This window comes from Macrotis lagotis, chromosome X, assembly GCF_037893015.1.
Source record: "Macrotis lagotis isolate mMagLag1 chromosome X, bilby.v1.9.chrom.fasta, whole genome shotgun sequence".
Classification (NCBI taxonomy): domain Eukaryota; kingdom Metazoa; phylum Chordata; class Mammalia; order Peramelemorphia; family Peramelidae; genus Macrotis; species Macrotis lagotis.
In genome coordinates this window covers 613351197-613374874 of record NC_133666.1, presented here as the reverse complement: position 1 = coordinate 613374874, position 23678 = coordinate 613351197, and the positions used below count along the sequence as shown (strand labels likewise).

The 23678-nt window shown below is 43.5% G+C and overlaps 1 protein-coding gene across 9 annotated transcripts in view; it reads right to left on the bottom strand.

Annotated features, from left to right (window-relative positions):
• Positions 1–227: 227 nt before the first annotated feature.
• The window catches only part of LOC141499963 (protein tyrosine phosphatase type IVA 3), a 201421-nt gene continuing 177970 nt past the window's right edge, over positions 228–23678 (bottom strand). For 8 of the 9 annotated variants that reach the window (XM_074202785.1, XM_074202786.1, XM_074202788.1 and 5 more), the window contains 5 exons: positions 22237–23368; positions 14084–14176; positions 8431–8561; positions 6540–6614; positions 228–1030 (listed from right to left, as the gene is read on the bottom strand). In XM_074202785.1, coding sequence (XP_074058886.1) covers positions 913–1030; positions 6540–6614; positions 8431–8561; positions 14084–14176; positions 22237–22341 — 522 coding nt within the window. In that variant the 5' untranslated portion in view covers positions 22342–23368 and the 3' untranslated portion in view covers positions 228–912. The remainder of the gene's footprint in view (positions 1031–6539; positions 6615–8430; positions 8562–14083; positions 14177–22236; positions 23369–23678) is intronic. The other variant, XM_074202794.1, reaches the window with a different exon arrangement.

The following is a 23678-nucleotide window of genomic DNA, read 5'->3' as shown; positions in this document are numbered from 1 at the left end:
CAATAGGTTCCAAGCCCACTCAAGGAGGGACTCACTCCCAACCCCGGGCAAGGGCTGACAGGGAAGGCAGCATGAAGGGACAGCCCCACGTCCATCTCCCCAGTGGGTTTCCCAATCCTAGGGTCTTGAGGATGGGGGTGGGGGGGGGGGGATGCAGCCTGGAAGCCAAGACCAGGTGGGTTGGCACTGCCTGGGCTTCCTCACCCTCCTGCAGAGAGAGCCCAGGCACAGGTTAGGCTTTTATTGCATTTCAGTTTCTGGAACAATGGTTTGCCTCAAAAAGTCCAATAATTTAAAGGTGATGATGACAAAAGGCTGAGGTGGGGGTAGGATCGAGGGCTGGATGGATGGAAGAGTGGAAGAGGAGTGAAAAGTGAACTTAAAAAAAAAATCAAACTAAAAGAAAAAAGCACACCTCCAAAAGCAGGTTGCCAAACTGGGCTGAGTCCCTCAGGCAGAGAGGGGAGGGACAGTCTGGGGCCACGGGCAGCAGGGTGGGCTCCCTGCCCCCTTGATGCAGCAATTGTTTCAGAGGAAGGAGAGACAGAGATAGAGGGAAACAATGGCAGAAACTGAGAAAGAGAGAACTAAAGAAAGAGAAACAAAGTCAGAACATTGGGGAAGAGAAAGAGGGAAGGAGAGGAGAAAGAAGACAGAAGGAAAACAAGTTTGGAAGAATGAAGAACAGAGAGAGACATAAAACTAAAAGTTAAAGAAGGCTAAGAAAAGGGAGAGAGGGATGGAGAGAGGGAGAGAGAGGCGCAGAGAGAGAGAGAGAGAGAGAGAGAGAGAGAGAGAGAGAGAGAGAGAGAGAGAGTGTCAATCTGTGGAGGGGCCGGTGTGTGTGTGCGTGTGTGTGTGTGTGTGTGTGTGTGTGTGTGTGTGTGTGTGTTTGGCAAGAGGCTGCCGAGGTTACATGATACAGCATTTATTCTTGTGGTTGTGGGGGTCCTTGAATCGGAGTCTCTGCTTCGGCCGATACTTTTCCAGGTACGTTAGTTGTTTGCTGTTGATGGCACCCCTTCGCTTCCTAGGGGGAGAAAAGGAGAGGAAAAAGAGGGAGGTCAGCTAAAGAAGGACCAAAAGAGGACGGACAAATGGACAGGGCCCCAGCTGGTCAAAGCAAAACTAACCAGCATAGACCTGATTTCCACCTTTAACAATGTGAATCACAGAGGGGAGAAGGAAGGAGGAAGAGGAGCCCAGTTGACAAGAGCTTAGGCCCTGACTTTGAGTCAGGGCTCAAGGAAGAGGAGACCACAATAGAACTGGAGCCAGGAGGGAGAGGTGTCCCTCTAGGTCACAAGGATCAGAGAAAGCTTTTTCGAGGAGGTGCCTGCTAAGCTGGTCCTGGTCCTGGAAGGATGGGGTAATCTTGGAAATGTTACTTCAGCCCTCTGGGACTCAGTTTCTTCTGTAAAATGAGGGGGTTAAACTAGAACATCCCTGCTTCCGTTCTAACATCCCTGCTTCTGTTCTAAATCCTAGGATCCAATGTAAGGGCAGGAACAAGGTTGGCATTGCAGGACGATGAGAAGACTAGAGAAGAATCTGGCTAGAGGGGAAGGTGGTACTGGAAAGGAGAGGAAGAGAACATGAAAAGGGTTCAATTTTCTTTAGTGTTTTTTTAAGGGCCAGATCAAGCCTTTCTTGTTGTGTGGACCATAATTCTTGCCAAATTATCATTTATTTTCAGAAATATGAATGAGCTGAATTTTCTCCATCTAAAGAAAAAGCTAAAGAAAATAACAAACTCTGTGAATGTGGTGATCATAGGAAATTTATTTAATGTAAAAGGGTTTACTCCATTAAAATTAAGAGATTGGAAAAAAATATAAGGCTAACAATGTAAGTAGGAATAGTGCCAGAATGGAGGTAATAGTTTTTATTCTGTCAATTTTCAGAATATTTATAGAGCCGGTCATTTCTCAAAATCCTGACTACTCCTCAGGAAGCCTTCACTGACTAACCAGGTCCAACTGGCCTCCTCATGTACAGTGCAGGCCTCCTTGTCTTGTTCTCCTACAGGTGTTTTGTGTATGACACAAGCCATCTCTCCAGGCAGATTGGACCCATGAGCCTCCAGGCGGGTATCTCAGCACTGCTCCCACCTATCCCCACTAGATGAGGTCTGCGGGAGCCAGCCTACCTTCTTGTAGCATAAACAAGCCAGCCTCTGGGAAAGAGCTCAGAGTATCCCCAGAGCTAGCAGAGACACCACAGAGATGCCCAATCCCAAATCTCTGAGGCTCCTCAGAATCATGGTGGGGGAGGGAGAGACTTTTTCATGAGGTCCCTTTAGCACTGGGGAGAAGGACCTTTGAGAAGTATTTAGGAAATGGGTTTGAGCACTGGTTAGCCTTAGAGGTCTGCTTTCTTCTGGGAAATGAAAGAGAAAAATAGTTCAACAACCACACCCCTTCCCTCTGGCCAAGAGGATTTCTCCATCAAACCACGATACAATAATTGTACTGAGATTTCTTTAGGGTTCACAAATCTCTTTCTCCACAACAACCCTATCTATGAGGTCTTAAGTATCATTTCTAACACCTCATTCTTACAGATCAGCAAACTGAGGCCCAAGGTCAAATAGCTAAACCACTTCAGTGGGGATTTGAGTCCAGTTTCTTCCAGCTTTCTCTAGTATTTGCCAGTTTCCAAATGGACCACAGGCTTTAGAGAGAGAAGGAATGCTATAGATTATCTATTCCACCTGTTGCCTTTTTTTTTTTATTAAATCCACTTTACACTCTTCGTCCAATTCTCTTTCCACCAGTTTCAAGTTCTATCCTTTGAAGAAAATTGAACTTGACCCCAGACAAAGTCATATCCAGAACAAGGATAATCTTCCCCTGGGTGCTTATGAACCAGACTCCATTTGGAGTAACAGACCTCAGTTCTGGGCACCAGAGTTTAGAAGAGCAGTGATAAAATAGCATGGCCATTGGACTTTAGAAAAGCCTGGAAAAATTTGCATGAATAACGTGGAGTGAAATGAGCAGAACCAGGAGAACACTGCACACATTAACAGCAACACTGTGAGATGGATCAACTATGTTGGACACAGCTCCTCTCAACAGTTCAGTGATCAAAAGACAATCCTGAGGGATCTGTTATGGAAAATGCCATCCACATCCAGGAAAAAAACCCATTAAAAAAAAAAAAAACTATGGAGTCTGAATGCAAAACAAAGAAAACTATGATCGATTTTTAAAATTGTTTTTCTTTTTCTCCCCCCCCCCCTTAGCTCTAATTCCTCTTTCCAACCAAACTAATACAGAAACACATTAAACACAATTGCAAGCTGCCATGGGGAGGGGGAGGAAAAGGTAGAAAAATGTGAAACTCATAAACTTGAAAATGGATAAATACTGAAATCTATCTTTGATAGTGTAATTAGGAAAAAATAAAATTGAAATTTTTAAAAAAAATGACAGGGTCAGAAGAGGATGAAGGGATCATTTGAAAGACTTAAGGGTGCTCAAACACTTAATAACTTAATAATTACCTAGCTGTGTGGCCTTGAGCAAGCCACTTAACCCCATTTGCCTTGCAAAAAAAAAATCTTAAAAAAAAAGACTTTAAGGGTGGTTAATTTGGTAAAGAAAATATCAAGAAAAGACATCATCATTACATGTTTCTATAAGGCTTTAGAGGCTGAATACATGCTTTCCTCATAATAATCCTCATTATTCTTTACCTACAAGGAGTGACGGCTGAGACCAGAGAAGAGAAAGGATTAGTATATAATCATTTAACTAGGAAATGTCAAAACTGGATGTAAACCCAAATCTCCTGATACCAAGGCCAATGATTTTTTCCAATGAACCAGAATGCTCCCCTTCTTCATCCAGGGGTTGTCCCAGGGTTAAAGGAGCAGACTCACCCTATGGGGTTCCAGAATTAGAGTCAAAATGATGAAGGTTTTGGTGGTTCAAAATACAAAAGCAATAAAATCTCAGTTCAACTGAATACAGGAGACACATATCCGTGTTGGGCATCAAAGAAATAGTCTAGATAAGAAATGGTTCCCTGGCTCCCTCAAGGAGCTAGTATCTCATAGAAAGCTAAGCATTTTCAAAGTAACCTGAGCTGTCGAATAATGGAATGGGCCTTTGTGTTAATGGGATAAGATAATATTTGTAAGGCATTTAATAATGTTTGTTCCTGTTCATTCCCCTAGTAAAGCCCAGAATTACCAAATTCTTGAGTTAGAAGAGAAGGATCTCAGCAGATATTTAATCCCAACTACACTCAAACAGGAATCTTCTCTGTTGAATCCCTGATGAGCAATTGCCTGGCCTCCATGAGAAGAACTTCACTACCTTCCCAAGGCAGACCACATCACCTAGACCATTATTTTTTCTTATATCCCCAGTACTTAATATAGTAATGACAAAAAAAAAAAAGGTGCTTAATAAGTACCTGGAGACTGAATGACTTTGAGGTATCTATAAGCATTAGGAAAACCTAAATCTATCTCCCAACAACTTCTTTCACACTACCCAAACCTTAATGCTTCTAATGTTATCCTCTGGGGTCCAAAAGAGAAAGTCTGTTCCCTCTTCTAGGTGACACTCCTTTCAAATGATTAATGAGAATAATAATAATAAAAAATACTAATAAGCTATCATGTCTTCAAGTCTTCTTCAGCAGATCCTCTAATGTCTCCATCCCCCACACCATTGAAACTATTCTAGTGAAGTCTCCCTCTGCATCAGGAAGGGGAAAAGGAGGGCTGAACAAGAGGGACCTTCCAAATTCCTTACAGCTTCAAGATTCTATGTCTCCAATTAATCTTCACCCAGGTGTTTTCATAAGAAAGCTAATCTGGAGTCCCCAGGGATCCCCTGGGCAACTGTTGCTTTGTTCCTAAGCCAGCCCTGGCAACGCTCCCCGTAAATAGTCACGATCCCTCATACCAGCAGAGCCTCGGTTAGTTTTTCAAATAAAACGCTGTCTCGTCTCATCCTTACAAAGGGCCTATTAAGTGAGGAGAGGAGAGATTATACTCCCTATTATTCCAGGGTAGGAAATTAAGGGCCAGAGAGGGAAAATTGGCATTTCTAATATTGTATAGCAAAATAACAGCAGAGTCTAAATTACACCAGAATCTGCCTATGTGACAGCATCTGAGTCAGAAAGGACCTCAGACATCGCCTGATCCAACCCATCCCTGAACAAGAATGTTTTCAAGAACATCCCTAATGAGTGAGAGACAGAGACAAAGAAACATAGATGGACACGACCAGACAGAGAGAAAGATGATAGAGATAGATGAATAAAGACACAGAGGGATAGACAAAATCAGACAAATGAATAGACAGGCAGACATGGATGATAGAGATTGAAAACTGACACAGAGTGATAGGCAAATAGAGAGATAGACAGAAAGAGAAAATGCAATCTAACAGGGTCCAGTAGAAGACTATCAGTGAGAGGCAACCCACAACCCCGATCTGGTTTCTGGATAGCTCTGACTGTTAAAAAAAATTGTTTCTTTACATTCAAACTAAATCTACTTTGAAATTTCCAATCTTTACTTCTAGTTCTGTCCTTTCTCTCCTGCACATGTTAAGTCCTTAAGATGTAAAAGACACTAATGATCTAAGCCTTTTCTTTTCAAGGTTAAATATCCCTGGTTCCTTTAATAAAAGCTTCACATGGCAGAGTCTACAACCCTATGAAATAAACAATCTGGAAAGATGGAGACTGGGGGCAGGAAAAACATCTCCCATTGAGACTGGTGACCCATTTTCTCTAGGCCAGAGTTCACATCTGTGGTTGTGGTAAAGGAGACAATAACAACCTGTCATGCCACCATGGGGACAGAGATGGATCTTTACGATATTAAGATGCTAAAGGCCAGGGAGAAGGAGTCATTCGTCCAGGGCACATAGAAAATTCACACTCAGAGCCAGGTTTCAGAGTACAGGTTTTCCTGGCTCCTCACTTGGATTCTTCCTCTCCCTTTGCCCCCCCCCCCAAAAGCTCTATCTCAACTCCCTCCTCCTGTAGACCCTTCTGTAGAATGTAAAACAGGGATTACTTCCATGTGCTATGTGATACAGTGAAAATACAAGCTAGGAGTCATGGCCACCATGGCTCTGACCTGTGCCCAGCTAGCTGAGTAACTTTTGGCAAGTCAATAAATCTTTCTAGGCTTCAGGCCTCAGACCTCTTTTTCCTGTAGTTGTTGCTAAATCAATAAAATAGGAAGCTGTAACTGTTGTGGACCAAAAAGGCCCCAGTGACCTGCCAGAAATCCATGCAGGTCAAACAAGGTAGAAAGATTGGAACTATTTGAGGAAAAAGTCCTTTCCTCTGACCAGGAAGGGCTTCAATCTTTTACATTTTATCTTTGGGAAAGCCAAAGTCTTCTCTGTATTCATTCCCCACAGGACTATGTGTTGGGAGGTACAAAGGGGGAAGGTGGGTTGGAAGTGATCTCACTGCCTTGTAGACCGGGTTCCTGTAATAGAAAGTGGGGCCCTTTCCCCCCAATGCCCCCCAAAAGAAATAACTTTCTGGTCACTTACTGTCGAATGAACTGGATGGCATCTTCATACTTCATCCCACTCTCAATCAGGGCAAGGGCAACAAGGACAGGAGCCCTAGGAGACAGACCGGGAACATATGAGTTATTACTAAAGGTAACAGAGAGACCTTCAACCCTTTCCCTCCCAATTCAGCCAATCAAACTGAAAGTTAATATGGTACAGCAGACCTGAACTTTGTAGTCAGGAAACCAAAGCTGTATCTGCCCATAGTATGACCCTCCACTGTGAGACTCAGTTTCTCCACTAGCATATGGAGATAATAATTCTTGGACTATCTACCTCACAGAGACATTGAGAAAAAGATTATTATATAGACAATAAGGGCTCAACAGCAGAGCACTGCTATTACTCAAAAAAACAGATGGGCATAGAGACAGAGGGATAGCTACTATGGAATCTGAAAGGGCAAGCGTTTGGAGACAGTGGTGGATGGGCATGATGGAGATTCCTTTCCTCAGATGAAAGAGGAGAGAGTAGGGTTCCATGCTGAGTTTCCTCACTGCAGAATATTTTTCTCCCTCTTCTGCGTGCCTACAATCAGGGGCATCTATGTCATTCATAGAATCAGACAATTTCTAAATAAGAGGGGATTCCCTAAATGTCTAACTTCTAACCAAGTAAGAACCCTTGCAACAGGATCTTTGACAAATAGGATTCTTAACCTCCACTCAAGGTTCTCTAGAGAAAGGGACTCACTATATCCTAAGGCAGATAACTCCACTTTAGGGAATTCTTGCTTGCATTGACCTGAAATCTGCTGCTTCACAAACCCATTCTTGGTCCTGGTCAGCTAGGGCCAAGGCAAAACAAATCTAACCTCTCTTCTACTTGACAATCTTTCAGATACAGAAAGGCAATGACCCTGTGTCCCATAAGTCCTTTCATCAGATTAAATATCCCTCAGATGCTGTTCTCTCATTCTCTATCCATCACTCAAAATCATACAAGTAGTGAGCAAGAGTGATGAGATCTGAAACCAGATCTGAAGCTAACTCTAGAAATTTAGTATGCCTTTCACCACACCACACTGCTAGTGGATAGAGCAACAGGCTTGGAATCAGAAAGGCCCATTTCATCAATTCAAACACAGCTTCACACACTAAGCAGCTGTGTTATCCGGGGCCAGTCGCTTAACCCTGTCTCAGTTTCTTCATCTGTAAAATGAGCTAGAGAAGGAAAAGGCAAACTACTCCAAAACCTCTGCCAAGAAAGGGGTCAAGAAGAAATCAGTCAAAGCTGAAACCACCAAACAACAAAAACAATAAACAAAATGAAACTGTAATTTTGGTGTCCCTACAATGGGGTACAAAAAAAATTACCTGCACTAGTAAAGAATAGGGGAGATGCCACAAAATGCATTTTGTGAAAGAAGATCTCCCCTTATTTTAGGTCTTCAAATGAAGGCTGGATGGATTTTAGGTAAGGGTAGAACCAGATAGCCTCTGAGCTGTCTTCCTTCTCTAAGATTCTGTCACTGTACTCCAGTTTTTAATGAGGATAATTTCAATATGAATCAACAAAGTGATGTGGCAGCCAGAAAATACTAATGCAATCTCAGACCAAAAGCATAGATACTATGACAAGTTCCCAATGACAGAGAAAAGGAATTTATTTCTTGGGAGAGACTGAAACTCTCCAGGGACGGCGATTCTACCATGTCATTCAATCCAGAGTCTGACAACCATTATGGTGTGGGAAGTCTTTCCTTGTGTCTAGTCTAAATATCAAGCTCTCCTGCTATGAGCCCCTATTCTCTAATCTAAATCCTCCCAGAGGGCAGCAATGGTGAAGGTCCCTAGACATTCTTCTCCTGGAGGCTTTCTGAACTGGCTAGCCCCCACTCTGCTTCTCTTGGGCCCCTCAGACTCACCGCCCCAGGCCAGCCACACAGTGGACAGCAACACAACTGCCAGGGTCTTCAAAAAATTTGGTTTTCAGCAGGTTGAGCCAGTCTTCCACGATCTTGCCAGGAGGGGGAGCTCCATCATCAAAAGGCCAGTCCTGGGGAGAAGAGGAAAGAAAATTCAGAAATTTAAGAGTACCTGGACAACCTAAAAGTAGGAATGGGAGCAACCCTGAGAGTCCATCTCACAGCCTCCAGTTGTGCAGCTTCTCTCACACTTCTACACTCAAGAGGTAGGTGTTTCTTGTTTCCTGCAGACACTGAAGTTGAAGAGTCTGTTGACAAGGCTAGAAGAGCTAAGCATCTCAGGGTAAGAAGAGTCATCTACTCAAATTGGTATCTGGGAAGGAACCCCCTTAGAGCATCCATAACAAGGAGTCACTTAAGCCTCTAACCACATTTACCCAAAGAGAAGAAATCCATAAAGAGGTGGTTTAAAAACAACCACCCAAAAAAAACTCCACCAGATCAGTCAGGAAGCCTGGGTCTGATGTCATCTCTCATACTTAAAAGCCATGTCTTTTTAACTCAGTTAAGACTATTTTCTTAACAGTGAAATTAGGGTGATGATATTTATACTATTAAATTCACAGGATTATTTGTGAGGAAAACCCTCAGTATATTTAGTCTGAAAAAGATCTGAGGATTTTGGGGAACTGTTGGAGCAATATGAGTCAAGAGAGTGATTCGAGAGTGAAAAAGCTAAAGCTTGTGTATCCATTTAACAGACATGACCTGTACTTCTTTGTAGAAGGAAGAGGTCCACAACTGGAACATTCCATATACTTTCAGTCTTTATATTTTGGTTTGGTTTGGTTGGTTTAAATGACTCTTTTCTCTTCTTCCTGAAAAGCCAGGCAGTATAGTAAATAGGAAGACAGGACTGGAGTCAAGAAGACCAAAATTCAAATCTGTTCTCAGATACTTACTAGCTGTGTAAGCCTGAGTAAGTCACTTAACTTTCTTTACTTGTTTGCTTTTGTTTGTTTGTTTACTAATAAGAAAAATGAGACCCAGAAATATTAAGTGACTTACCTTAAATTACAGAGCTAGTAAGAATCTGAGACTGATTTTGAACTCAGGTTCTCCTGACTCCAGGTTAATCACTCAATCTACTCTCACTTCCTAAACTGGCTTTGTTTTGGGGCTAGAAGGTTTATTGAGATCATTCAGCCCAACCCTATAATTCTACAGATAAGGAATTTAAAAGTAGGGAAAGGCAAAGAGGGGGAGAGAAGTTTGGGATGATAGACTTAGAATGTCAATCTGCCTAACAAGTCAGGCTTCAAACACTGAACCCTTTAACGCTAAATCAAGTGTTCTTTCCACATATCCACTGCTCTTCCCACATGCTTAAATCAGCCTCTGTAATTCTTACCCCATTCCTCCTCTGTCCTCTGAGACCAATCAGAATCAGCCCTCTGTCCCCATGAGAGCCCTTTAAATACTTACCACTCAAGAATAACAATTCACATTTTTAAAGAGCAAGACAGTTTACAAGACTTCCCTCATGATGATCCTGCAATATGGGGTAATAGAAGTATTATTAACCCTACTTTACAGATCAAGAAAAGAGGCTAAGAGAGGAACCTATAGTTAATAGTGGTCAAGTCATGATGGCAACCTAAGGGGATGCAAGTACCCAGATATCATGTCCCCCACATCTTCTCTTTTCCAAGTAAACACTTGAAGTTCTTTAAAGGATTCTCATCTGGTTTGGTTTCCTCAATCAATAAATAAACATTTATGAAGTACCAACTATATGCTAAATACTATTAATTTCTAGAATACAAAAAAGAAGCAAAACCAATCCCCTGCCCTCAAGGAACTTACAATCTAACAGGAAAAAAGAATACAAACAAATATATACAAAGCAAGCTATATACAGAATAAATATGAAATAATTAACAGAAGAAAGGCATTAGAATTAAGAAAGGTTGGGCAATGCTTTCTTAGAAGTTAAGAATTTAGTTGGGACTACAAGATGTCCTGAAGTCTCACATCCATCTTGCTGCAGAATGGGATTACAATTAGCTTAAAAAAACATGAATAATTCAATTTGAAAAATAGGGAATTCTCAATTAAAAAGCAAAAAAGACATCCTTCTTTATAGAGATCCTGGGACCAGCTGAACCCTGATGTACTTTCTAATGCTTACATTTTAATCATTTCATTTCAGTTCAATAAATATGTATTATTAAACAAATACTATGAGCAGGACCCTGGACTAGGCTTGGGTCTATATAGGAAAAAATGACAAGAGCTTATACTCAAGACTATACAATCTGTATATAAAAATAAGTTATGATCCAAGTTATAATATGATGGTGGATAAAGGAGAGATCCAGGCAGAATGCTGACCTCCTTCCCCTGGACCAAGGGCAAGACTGTCCAGATGATATCTGAGTCACATACGATCTAATATGCAAAGCGCCTCAGAGTCCACTCTGTCTAATCTACACCTGACCAAAAAAATTTCCTCAATCATACCCCTAAACAAGAAGTCATCTAATCTGCTGAGGAAAGGATACTCCACTAGTCTGGGGTTGCCTGGTGATGGAGAACCCATCACTTTAAAAGCAACCCATTCCCTCTGGGACAATTCAAATCGCTAGAAAGTTCTGAAATGAAGTCTAAAATTTCCACTTCACCTATCACTATAAGGTTTAACTTTATGGAGCCAATCAGGCCATGTTCAACGCCTCTTCCATTCACATCCTTGTCTTCCATAGGACGTCCCCCATAAAAATAATGAGGGCTATCATGTCCCTCTAAATCTTTCCTCCTCCAGGTTCAATCTCCTCAGCTTCTTGGGCCAATCTTCACCTCATATGAATTCCAGTCTTCCTACTCCCCCAATTACCACCCTCTGGGTGTTCTTCAGATTCATCAGTGTCCCTCCTAAAATGTGGACTCCACAGCTGGTTCAGGTGTGAACCAGCTGTACCTGACCAGGCCCTCACCCCACTTCTGTTCTGGACTCTCTACCTTCTGCAATGCAGCCCAAGATCCCAAAGTTTGGGGATAGCTCTAACACACTGCTGACTCATACTCCTCTCCTCAAGGAATCCCTCATATATTTTTCAAAAGAACTGTTTATGGAGCCACATTCCCCCTCCCCAACTTACATTTATGATGCTAATGTTTTTTTACTCCAAGCATAAGACTTTACTTTTATCTCTATTAAATTTCATCTTATTCAATCTGATTCAACATTCTGGCCTGGAGAGATCTCTTTGGCTCCTAATCACTTAGTAGCCACTCTTTCTAGCTTTGTATTATTGTTAAGCCAGCCAACTCCATCTAAGCCAAGGAAAAGTCAGTGGCACTGGATATCAGGATGCTCGCTAACTGGCTGGAAAGGATCAATGATCCAGGGAGCCTCAGGGAAGAGAATTTCATATTATTCAGCTTGATAGTCGTTCTTGTCCTTCCAATGGAAGACACCATTTCATCTATGGGCTGTGTGTATGTGGAAAGACGCACTCTAGGAGAGAGGAAATCAAGGCCCCTAACAACAACAACAACAAATAATAATAATAACAACAATGACAGCAGCTAATATTAATGAACATTCCAGGCACCCTCTAAGTGGGAGGCTAAAAAAGAAGCACATGAGAGTCCCTGCCCTCAAGAAGCTCAAAATCTAATAGGGGAAAAACAATATCTAGACAAATATGTGCAAATAAGTGACACACAGGATGAAAAGGAAATTATTAAGAGAGAGGAGGTACTAGAATCAAAAGGGGTTGGGAAAGGCTTCCTGTGGAACATGGAATTTTTGTTGGTACTTGAAGGAAGCCAGGGAGGGAAGCTAGTAGAGGAGAGGAGGAAGGAGAGCATTTTAGACATGGGGGATAGTCAGAGAAAATGCCCAGAGATGAGTGCCCAGGAATCAATCTAGCTGGACCCAACTTTCAATTAAACCAATGACCTGCTGAGAGGACTCTGTGGTTGATTCTCCTGCTTTACCCAGGAGGGAAACAGTCGACTTCTCTTATCAGGGACCAAAAGAAGGGCCAAGAACATAAAACACGTTCCTGTTCTTGTTGATGAAGTTTTAACACACTTGATTGAGACTCTGGGGAGAGAAGGCCTAAGTACCTCCCCATCCTCCTCCTCCCTGGTGTAGGGAAAGCCAAGGAAACAGCTCCTACCTGCCCAGAGACAGCCCAGGGGAGATTCAGGACTAATTTCAACCAGGGTTGAATTCAGCTTGAGGGCTGTCCATATCCCATAGAAACAAAACTCTGATTATCCCTAACCTACCTGCCCTTCAAGGTCTATTCTAGGAAGTCTTCCTGAATCAACCTTCTCTATCTTTTCCTTGAAGGCCTCCGAGTCTCACCATTTAAGCTACACATCATAAATAAGAACATGCATCGAGTGGTCTACACCCATTTGACAGTCAGCAGGGCGAGAAATGTTTCCCCTATTTTACAGATATGGCACCCAGGTCTGCTGAGAAGCATTCCAAACATTATGCTGCGTCTTGGGCATACACACAAACAAGAAACAAATTCACAAACAACATGCTCACAGGTACAAAATTCACACACAAGAATGAAGTGTGACGTATGCTCATATATGTTTGAGTATGAGAACTGTATATCCCTGAAATTCCACATGTTTCATAGGTACACACACACAAACACACACACACACACACACACACACACACACACACACACACACACAGATGAGGGTGAGTTTGCATACATCACCACATATCCCTTCTTCCATCTCTGCTAACCTGCTATAGGCTCAGGCAGTCAAATAATCATTAATAGCCAAACACTATGCTAAACACTGGGTGGGAATACCAAAAAAAAGGCAAAAGACAGCCTCTCCCCTCAAAGAGCTCATAGTCTAAACAGGGAGACCACAAGCAAATAAAAATAAACAAAAAAAGTTATACATAGGATAGACTGGAAATAATCAACAAAGGTAAGGCCCTCAAATTGAAAGAACTTGGAAAAGATGGGATTTTATCTATAACTCAAAAGAAACCAGGGAGAGTCAATAATCAGGGGGAAGGAGGAAAAGGGGTCTGGCCATGGGAGAAAGCCACAGAAAATGCCCAGAGTCAAGAGATGAAGCACCTGTGTTCTTGGAAGCCAGGGTCACTGGACTGAAGATGAAATTTATAGGACTGGAAAGGGAGAAGTGAGCAGGTTAAGAAGAGCTTTGAATGCCAAAAAGCATTTTGTATTTGATCCTGGAATTGAAAGGACGACTCTTGAGTTTATTGAGTAGGAGGGTGCCAAACCAAACTACATGAGGAACAGCAACTGGCTTCCATCACTCCTCAGCTCAATGGAGAGAGTGAGGCTGAAGACCAGTTCAGATGATGTCATGATGTATCACTGTGGGCAAGTCACTGTTGGGTTTTTAGCCCTTAATCTATTCCTCTTTAAAATCAGGGGACTAGGTTAAATGATCTCCAGGGTCCCTCCCACTTCTAATGAGCAATGTTCTAAAGTCCCTTTCAGCTCAGACATTCCAAGTTCTAAAAGACCAATATTCTCTGCCCCTCCCCCCAAGCCCACCCATTCTATGTTCAGTCTCCTTTCCCAGCAGATCAGAGAGATGGTCCAAGGGCCACAGAGTCCTTGCTCACCATGACAGTGATACCATCCTTCTCCAGCGGGGTCTTGTCATAGGTCACCTCGCAAACTCGAACCACGGTGGTGGCCCCATACTTCTTAAGATCCTGAGAGAGGAGAAGAAGAAAGTCATTGAACAGAGGGGATGAAAAATTAGGCTCCCAGACTTCAGCCCGGGCAATCCTCCAATGCAATCCTATTTCAAAGAGAGTCATAGGGAGTAATACCAACAAAGGGTCTTAGTTTCCACCTAGCCTGAAAGCTCCCTGAAAAATAGGAAGAATCAATAGTAATAATAATAACAATAACAATAACAACAGCCTACCAGATTATAGTACTTCACTCACAAAATTCCTCATGAGGTGGGGTTCACAAATAACACTATTCCCATCTTATAGTTTCACAAAGCTAAGTGACTTGCCCAGGATCACAGAGGTAGTAATGATGGAGTTCAAATAAAAACCAACTGTTTTCTTCTTATTCCAAATCCAATGTAAGTGACTAGAGCCCACCCTATGGTCCATTGTGATCTCTGCCACTGACTTCCTTTGTGACTATAAGCCATGTTGCTGAATCTCATAGAAACTCAATTTCCTAATCTATAAAATGGAGACAATTTATATAGCACCTCTATAGCACCCACTTCCTGAGTCATCATGAAGCTCAAACAGGATAACCATTCACTGCACTTTGTAGATTTTAAAGAGTTTATGGGGTGGCTAGGTGGCGCAGTGGACTAGAACACCAGCCTTGGAGTCAGGAGTTCCTGAGTTCAAATCTGACCTCAGGCACTTAATAATTACCTAGCTGTGTGGCCTTGGGCAAGCCACTTATCCCCATTGCCTTTCAAAAACCTTTAAAAAAAAAGTTTATATAAATGTTGGTTGCCATTGCCTGTCCTTTGTTCTCAAAGAGGACTATGACATCAGGAGGAAGATGGCATGACTTTGCAAGTGAATTGGTGGTGGTCCCACAGGGCAAAGAGTACCAGTTTAAGTGTGTCTGATTCTCTGTGACTATGCATCTCATGCTGCCCATGGGATTTTCTTGGCAGAGATACTAGAATGATTTGCCATTTCCTTCTCCAGTGGATTAAAGCAAACAGAGGTTAAGAGACTTGCCCAGGTAACCTGGTTAGTGGGTGTCTTGAGGCTGGACTCCAGGCCCAGCACTCTATCCAATGAGCTGTCTAGTTGCCCCTAGAGTCAGGAAGACCCAATTTCAAATCTAGTCTCAGACATCTACTAGTTTTGTAATCCTAGGCAATTCATTTTTGAATTGTCGGTCTGTTTACCTCAGTTTCCTTTCTGTAAAATGAGCTGGAGAAGGAAATGGCAAAACATTTTTTTCTTTGCCAGGAAAATCCCAAATAGGGTTACAAAGCATCAGACAAGATTGAAAAACAACTCATATTATGCTTTCCCATTTAATCCTCAGAATGTCTCTATGTTAATCCTATTTTACAAGAAATAGACTGGGAGAGATCCCCAGGTCACCCAGGTAAACAAGTGTCTGAAGCAGGATCCAAACTCAGGTCTTCCTGACCCCACTTTCTCTCTCTCCTGTACCACCCAGCCCACCTCTAAGATAATCAGTAATCCTGGACTCTTGACAGATTCCTGGGGGTTCTAATGACTGAGAATTCTGCCCCCAGAGTCCTGGTAATGAAGTGGATGTGCTACTAAGTCTGAGGAAATCTCTCAAATCAATGCCTACTCACTCTTCACTTTGCTTTTTATTTTTTAGGTTTTTGCAAGGCAAATGGGGTTAAGTGGCTTGCCCAAGGCCACACAGCTAGGCAATTATTAAGTGTCTGAGACCGGATTTGAACCCAGGTACTCCTGACTCCAAGGCCAGTGCTATTTCCACTATGCCACCTAGTCGCCTCTCACTCACTCTTGGTATTATTCATTATCATCTCAAATCCTGAACTTGAGGCTGAGTCCCTCCAGTCCCTTCTCAAATCCCCAGTCCCTTCAAAGCAGAGGGCCCGAGGACTACCCAAGACCTGGGAAAAGCATGCTAGATAACTCAGGGCAGCCCCTTCTATTGCTATGCAGCCAGGGTGTACAAAGTTTAGTATACAATAGAAAAACCCAGATAATTCTGTCCTTGAAGAACTTCAGGAGGAATAGAGGCACTAAAGCATGGACCTCTTGGGCAATATTGAGAAAGGCAGAGAATTTTCTGAAAGCTAGAGATTCTCCCCAGGGAAGCGCCTTTCCTCCTGTCCCTCCTCAGGGCCCCAGACACAGGAGGCCCAAGAACAGCTCGGGTAGAAAACCTGGCAGCAAGCGCTACTGGCACTAGTTGAGCCAGCCCCCATGGCCCTCTGCCCAGGGCCTCAGGATTAGATGCTCGGATGGACATACAGATTCCTAGAACAGGACCTCAGATACCGTTTAGTCTAAGCATCTGATTGTACAGATCAGAAAACTGAAAACCTAGACAGAAGATGGGACTGATCCAAGATCACCCAGCACATCAGTAACAGACTTTAGATTAAAATCCCCACCTGCCAGGCCAAGCTTCTTAACATTCCCCAACATGGCACTGGGGCCTGGCTCTTCAGGCAGCATCTCTATCTCCCTTCTGGGGCCCCAGGCTTTTACTTCTCTTCCCAGGCAGACACCAGGGCCCAGCCAAGGGGAGGACACTGTGCTCAGACCTATCTTTTGTTTGCCCTCAGTCCCGCCAAGGACAAGCCTGGGTGCAGGGAACACTGTGTGATCACTGCCTGGCCCAGAGAAGCCGAGGGCGAATCTGAGAAGATGGGGAAGGATTTGTGGGGGAGGAGGAGGGAAAGGACAAGTGGATTGGAGGATCAAGATTTGAGAGGGACCTACAAGGTGGCATCAAGTTCAGCTCCTAGTCCTACAAATAAAGCAAGCAGAGGACCTCAACCCTTGAAGTCAAGGCCTTCTGGTTTTAGAAGCCGGCCCGCTTCCTACCCACACCCTACCTTCATCCTACTCCACCATGCTCTTTAAATAATATTTCTCATTTCTACAGTCTTTTTTTAAAGATTTCCAAAACTCTTTTTTCCCAACAACCCTATGTGCTACATAGTGTATGATCATTCCCCTTTTACAGATAAGGAAAGGAAGGCTTAGGGAATTCAAGTAAGATACTTTTAATTGCAACGCCAAGATTTTCTTTTCCCGAATATCTGTGCTTAGTACATCAGTGGCAAGGACATAGAAAGTATCTATTTCCTTCCTCCCTCCCTCTTCTCATTCTTTCTTTCCTTCCTCCTTCCCCCACTTTTCTTTCTTTCTTCACGACTGCCTCCCTCCATCCTTCCCTGCCTTCGTTTCTTCCTTCCTCCTTCCTCACATTTTTCTCTCTCCTTCCCTCTCCATTTTTCTTTTTCTTCTCCTTGTCACATCTCTACTTCCTTCCTCCTTCCTCATCTTTCCCTACCTTTTAGGCTTCCTTCCTCCCTCCCTTTTTTCTGACTTTCTTCCCTCCCTTGCTTCCTTCCTAAATATCCCAGTCTTACCTGTCTAGGCCTCTTTTAGGATAACCCTTTAATCCCAAAGCCTCATTAAGGCAGGCAGGAAACTACAGTGTCTCATAAAGGGAAATGACTTAGTCTCAGCTCTCACTAACTTTCAGTGAGACCTTACAGCCATGTCTCCTAGAAAGGGGGAGTTGGGGAGGGACTGACCTTAACCCTCTTCAAAGACACTCACTCCCCACCTGAAATTGTTAGGAGCCCAATTTCCCTAGCCTTGGAGGACAAGCACAGCCATCTGAGTCAAATCTACCCCTGCACACATTGCTCACAACAGTCAGCTAGGTGGTACAGTAGAGTACTGCATCTTGAGTCAGAAAGGCTGTGTGATCCTGGACAAATCACTTAACTTCTCTATGTCTCGCTTTCCTCAGTTCTAAAATGGAATAATAAAAAAATAGCCTTCACCACCCAGGTATGTTGTGAAGATCAAATGATCTATTTGTAACATGCCTAATAATATCACTAAGTACACAGGCATTTAAATACACAAATACTTGTTTCCTTCCTTTCTTCTTACAGAAATGCTAATCCAATAACTCAAGGAGTACAAGAAACTCTATTTTTGCAGATGTAGAAAGTGAACTCTATGGTGTGTGTGTGTGTGTGTGTGTGTGTGTGTGTGTGTGTGTGTGTGAGAGAGAGAGAAGTAATCTGTCTAAGGTTAATCAGTAGCAGAACCAAGGTATGACCCTGAGTCTCTGCACCTAAGTCCAGTACACTTTCCCATTATAAGCTCTGTTGCCTCTCAGGCCAGTCCCCCATGGGGATAGAATCCTGGTTTTCCAGCAGGATCCAGTTCCTTTGGTTTGGGGGACACTGGTCTGGAAGGAGGGCAGTGGGGAGAAGAGCAGAATGAAATACGGCCGCTGCTGGAATACCCATAGTTACCGGGAGCTCACTACCTACCTATTGTTGGAATGCTCTGATTTTTAAAAGCATTCTTTCCTACTATAAAATATTCATCCCTATACATTCTATTCCTTACAGTTTTTGTTCTTTGTGGAATTTTGACAAACTCAACTCTTGTTCTGAGGTATGCTTCCAGTTATAAGAATGAGCCACATTCTCTTTCTCATTAAAGTCCTAGGTAACCTTAACTTACAAGATATCGGAGGAATCAGGGGTCCATCACATTTAGGGTACAAACTCTGGATTGAGGTTAGTGTTCAGCCTGAGACCAGAATTACAGCTCAGTCAGTTAAGTGAGATTGAGGCTGTGTCAAGGGCATTCCACCATGAGGATCCCCATTAGCCCAGAGCTCAGTCCCACCCCAGTCTCCCCCTCCAATCTAGGTTGACCACAGATGGTGCCTTTGCTGGCTTCTCTAGTCAAAGATAAGGAAAGGCCAAATTCTTTTCCTAAACCTCTCCCTTGCCTTTTCTTCCTCTGGAAAGGGGTTGTAATGACAGCACATGGCCCAGGAGGAAATAACCCCCCCCACTTCCAAGAATAAAAATAGCAAGATGCCCCAGTGAAATGCCATAGGCTATTTTGAGGGCTCTGGGGCTTCCCCAAAGGAATGCAGGGGCCTCAGTCCAAGAATAGGGGTAGCAATAGGGAAGGAAGCTTCCACATCCCCTTCTTCATAAAGCAAGGTCTGTAATGTTAAGTCTGATGGAAAGATGAGATTTCTGACCTGGGAAAATCAGCAGACCCAGGTTCTAAGTCTGTTTCTGCAATGCCACTGATGGGCAATCTTGAGCAATTTTTTCCCTCTGGGAGTCAGCTTCCTTTTCTAATTAATAATATTAGACTAGATCATCTCTAAGGTACAGCATAGGATAGGTTAGGGGGAATGGTGAACTTTGGGGCTAGAAACTCAATTAGTGGCCAAGTTTTAGGCTCAGTCTCAGGAAATGAAGAATTAGATCTGTGTCTAGGGGAGGACTCCATTTCTGGCCCCAACAAAACAAAGTTCCCTCACCAGATCATCCAGAAATCAAGACTGTGACCTTGGCTTCTTGGAGACAACAGTCTTTCTGATGACTTGATCAAAAGTCAGAGGGGCTGTCTCAGGCTTCTGACGCAGGACAGGGATGCCCATACCCAGAATCACTCTGAGGAGAAACTCAAGAGATTCAGAGGCTCAAAGGCTTGATTTCTACACTTGGATCATTGGAATCCCCTTGATCTCTAAGGCAGATCTATTAGAGAAATATCTTAAAACTGACTCACCTGCATCCTCAGTCTCTCTTCTATGAAATAGATTCTCCTGAATTTTTGAAAAGTAGCTGATAGTTTAACTGGCCCAAATTCAGAGCCATCACTGCCACAAATCCTTGACTCCATCTGAATCTCTCCATACTGGAGCTCACTACTTCCAAGGGAGCTCTTACCACACCTACACAATTATAATTGTTGGCATGTGCTTTTTTTGTCTTTATGTTGAACTTATATCTGTCTCTGAAGCTAAATAGAACAAGAGGAAAGGGTAAGGGAATATGCATTTAAATGTCAACTATGGGTCAGGCCCTTGGCTGTTATTGTGATTGTTTGTCCTTTGTTCTCAAAGAAGACCATGACATCAAGCATGTGAATTAGATTTGTGTAAGGGTTTGGTGTGCTAAGTGTTCAGTCTCACTCTGCTCTGGAGGCATCTGGGATCAATGGCCAGATGTGTATCAGAGGGGGTGGTTAGGTGGCGCAGTGGATAGAGTACTTGCCCTGGATTCAGGAGGACCTGAATTCAAATCTGGCCTCAGACACTTAATAATTACCTAGTTGTGTGGCCTTGGGCAAGTCATTTAACCCCATTGCCTTGCCAAAAAAAAAAAAATGTGAATCAGGATGACTGGAGATGGCCCCAGATGTGAGACAGTCAGGGCTAAGTGTCTTACCCAAGGTCTCAGAGTTAGTTAAAAAAAAAGCATCTGAAGCCAAATTTTTAACTCAGGTCCCCCTGACTCAGGGACCATGCTCTATCCACTGCACCACCAGGCCACCCCATCAGGCTCAGCTAGACAATTTACAAATGTTACCTCATTTGATCTTCACCACAATTTTATAGTTGAGGAATTCGAGGCAAAAAGGATTTAAGTGACTTGCCCAGGATCGCCCAGCTAGTGTCTTAAGACTGGTTTTGAACTTGGGTCTTCTTAATTCCAAGTCCAGTGCTCTAAACAAAGTGAATCCTAAGTTATCTCAAATCTAAGCCTTCAACCACAGGACAATCCTTCCCTGCCTTAAACTTGATTTTTTTTAATCCAAAGGCAAATCTTTACATTTAAACGGATTAAATATTTCTTTACTAGATTTAGACTATGATTCTATAACCCAAAATAATCTCCCATCTAGACAAAAGTATCCTGATTTAGTTCTTCTTCCTAGTTTTATGCTATCTGCAACTTGAGGATGACACAGAGAGAACCTAAGTGGTTTTCCTCTTCTCCTTCTTCCATATCTCCCTTGGAAATAGGCAAGAAACCTGAAAAGGACAGCACTGGTAGCAGCAAGGACCAGAGATACAAACCACAGGCTAGATGGCAAGAATGGACTACGGACCAGAATCCGCAAGCAGATTTTAGCCTGGTGAATCAGTCACCATTAAGTGGAAGAAGGATATCTGGGGAACTAAAAACAAATCTTCCAGGCGAAAACACCATCAAAAGCTGTAAGTTGTTTGGACAATGAAAGCATGTAAATTGTTTGCTTGTTAGATACAGCTTCCACAAACACAAAAACAGATCACAGGACATGGGGAATTTAGAGGATCACAGTTTTAGAACTTGGAGGGACACCTCCAAGGTCAATTAGCCCAACTCCCCTATTTCAAGAAAAGGTCATTTAAAAGGAGGGACAGGGAAGGAAAATGATTTGACTATGATCCCATAACAAGTAGCCCAGCCAGAATTTGAATCCAAATTTTCTGACTGCCACTTCCTAGAAGTTCGGTCTTCAAACCTTCACCAAATGGGAAAATGTTGCAGGATGCTGGACAAAAAGCACCAGCATTGCCAACAGCCAAGGGATTCTGTAAACACTCAATCTCTGCAAAAAAGGAGCTCGAGCCACCCGCTGAAGACACTGTGTCCTGGGTGGAAGGAAGAAAACAAGTGGGGCTCCATTTCAGTCACATAACCCACATGGCCAACATAACTCTTTAGGGACATTTGTCATGGCAGCATGCCGAGAGAGTGAGTGACAAAGCTGGGACTCAAAGCTAGATCTCCCTATTGCGGCATCCCAGCACTTTGCTCTGGGTCAGAGATGAGAGCAATTATCTCTCCATACTTTAAGGGTCTGTGATTTCACTGGTGTGGGTAGAGTTGTCACTGGCAGAAATCATCACCCCTTGATACTATAGGAAACAGTCTTGGGTTCTTCAGCCAAAATCATTATCACGCAATGGTCAAAGGTCTGATTAGTGGACCTCTTAGCCTTTTCAGCTTGGTGGGGGGCCTGTAAATGGTCAGTTTACCCCCACAACACAATGAGATGACTTGTGGGGGGGCAGAACAACTATTACTAAAGACCCCAGAATTCCACCATAAGAGCTCAGAGGCCCCAGCAATCACCTCATCCACCCTCTTTATCTTACAGAGGAGCAAACCAACAAACAGAAGTTAAAATAGCAGAGCTGAAATGTGAATCAATGCTCATCCTCTCCCCATTGCCCCCGTGTGTCCTGGCCCACTGGAAAGACTTACCTCAATGAAGGTGTTCAAGGTGGCATTGGTAGGGTTGTGAGTGATGAGGAACCGCATGTTCTTGTAGCAGACCTCGACAGGGGCTGGCCGGTTCATCCGAGCCATGGTGTGGCCTCTTGTGGTAGCAGGAAGGTAGGAAAGGGGCCAGGGAGGGGAAGACCAGAGGAGCAATCAGGGATGGGGAGGTACACAAAGGGACCAGGGCTCCTGTCAGATCCCTACCTCCACCAAAAAAATAAAAATTAAAATAAAATAAAACACCCAGATGAGAAAAATAGAGCCCTGTGCTTTGTGAGGAGGGTGAGGGGGGCAGGGGAAGAGTTAAAAATCAACACCCCTCAAAACCAACACAAATGTTGTGCAAATGTTATCGGCTTCTGGGAACGTGTTAAATGTTCTACTTTGAAGAACAAGGGTTCTACTCTGTTAAAAAGGAAAAAAAAAATCACCAAAAAGCCTGACTCTTAAAAAAAAAAACACTCGTTCCCCCCAACCCCCCCAAAAAGCCCTCCTATAAATGAAACAAGCAGGCCAAGACTCCTGAACTTGAAGCCCAAAACTTATATGGGGTAGGATGGGAAGGGAAGAACCCCAAGGACAAAGACCATAGATCCTGCTGTTCTGTGAGCCCCTGTCTGGGCAGTGGGACGCAACTGTACTCAGCCCGGTCGGTCCAGCAGCAGGCAGATGCTCAAGGAGCCTCCTTTCCTTCAGCCTCCCCTCTCACTCTTGGGGTGGGTAACCAAAAGAACAGAGGGATCCAAGTTAAAAAAAAAAAAAAACAAAAAAAACAAACAAAAAAAACTCAAGGAACAGAAACAACGTAAAACTGAACTCGACTGGGGAGAGAAGGCCTCTGTAGATACTGAAAAGTTCGGGGCAGTGATGGCGTCCTGGGTCACGTTACCCCATCGGGGTACGGGGAGTCCTTGGGAGCAGCAGGGGGCTCAGGCAGCAGGGACAGCCACGGGCGGAAGCCGGGCGTTGGGAGCCATTCGCAGGAGCCTTGAATGGTGACAGCCGGGCGCGGGCGCCTCCTCACCGGCGGCCGCGATGTTGCGCGTGGCAGTATTCAAAGCTGCTCCCCACAGGCGTCTCCATAAATCCCAGGCTGTTCAGAGGCCAGTAACTTCTGGGAAAAGAGGGAGGCAAAAAAATTTTTAATCCATTATTTTGATATCACCTTGCCATCAACTCCTACTCTGAGATAATTAACCAGTGCAGGTGACCATGTGTACTCTGAGCTGTAGCTATGGCAGCAAGGATGACAGGGCACTGAACCATCCTCATTCTCTTGCCAGGGAATCTCCTAAGGTCCTAGAACATGGAACTGCAAGAGAGTGGCCGTAAAATTAGGACTCCGTCAGAAATCTGAGGGGAGGACTCCTACAGCTAACTGACCCACAGAGGAATCAAACTGGCAATGCTGGTTTTAAATGCCA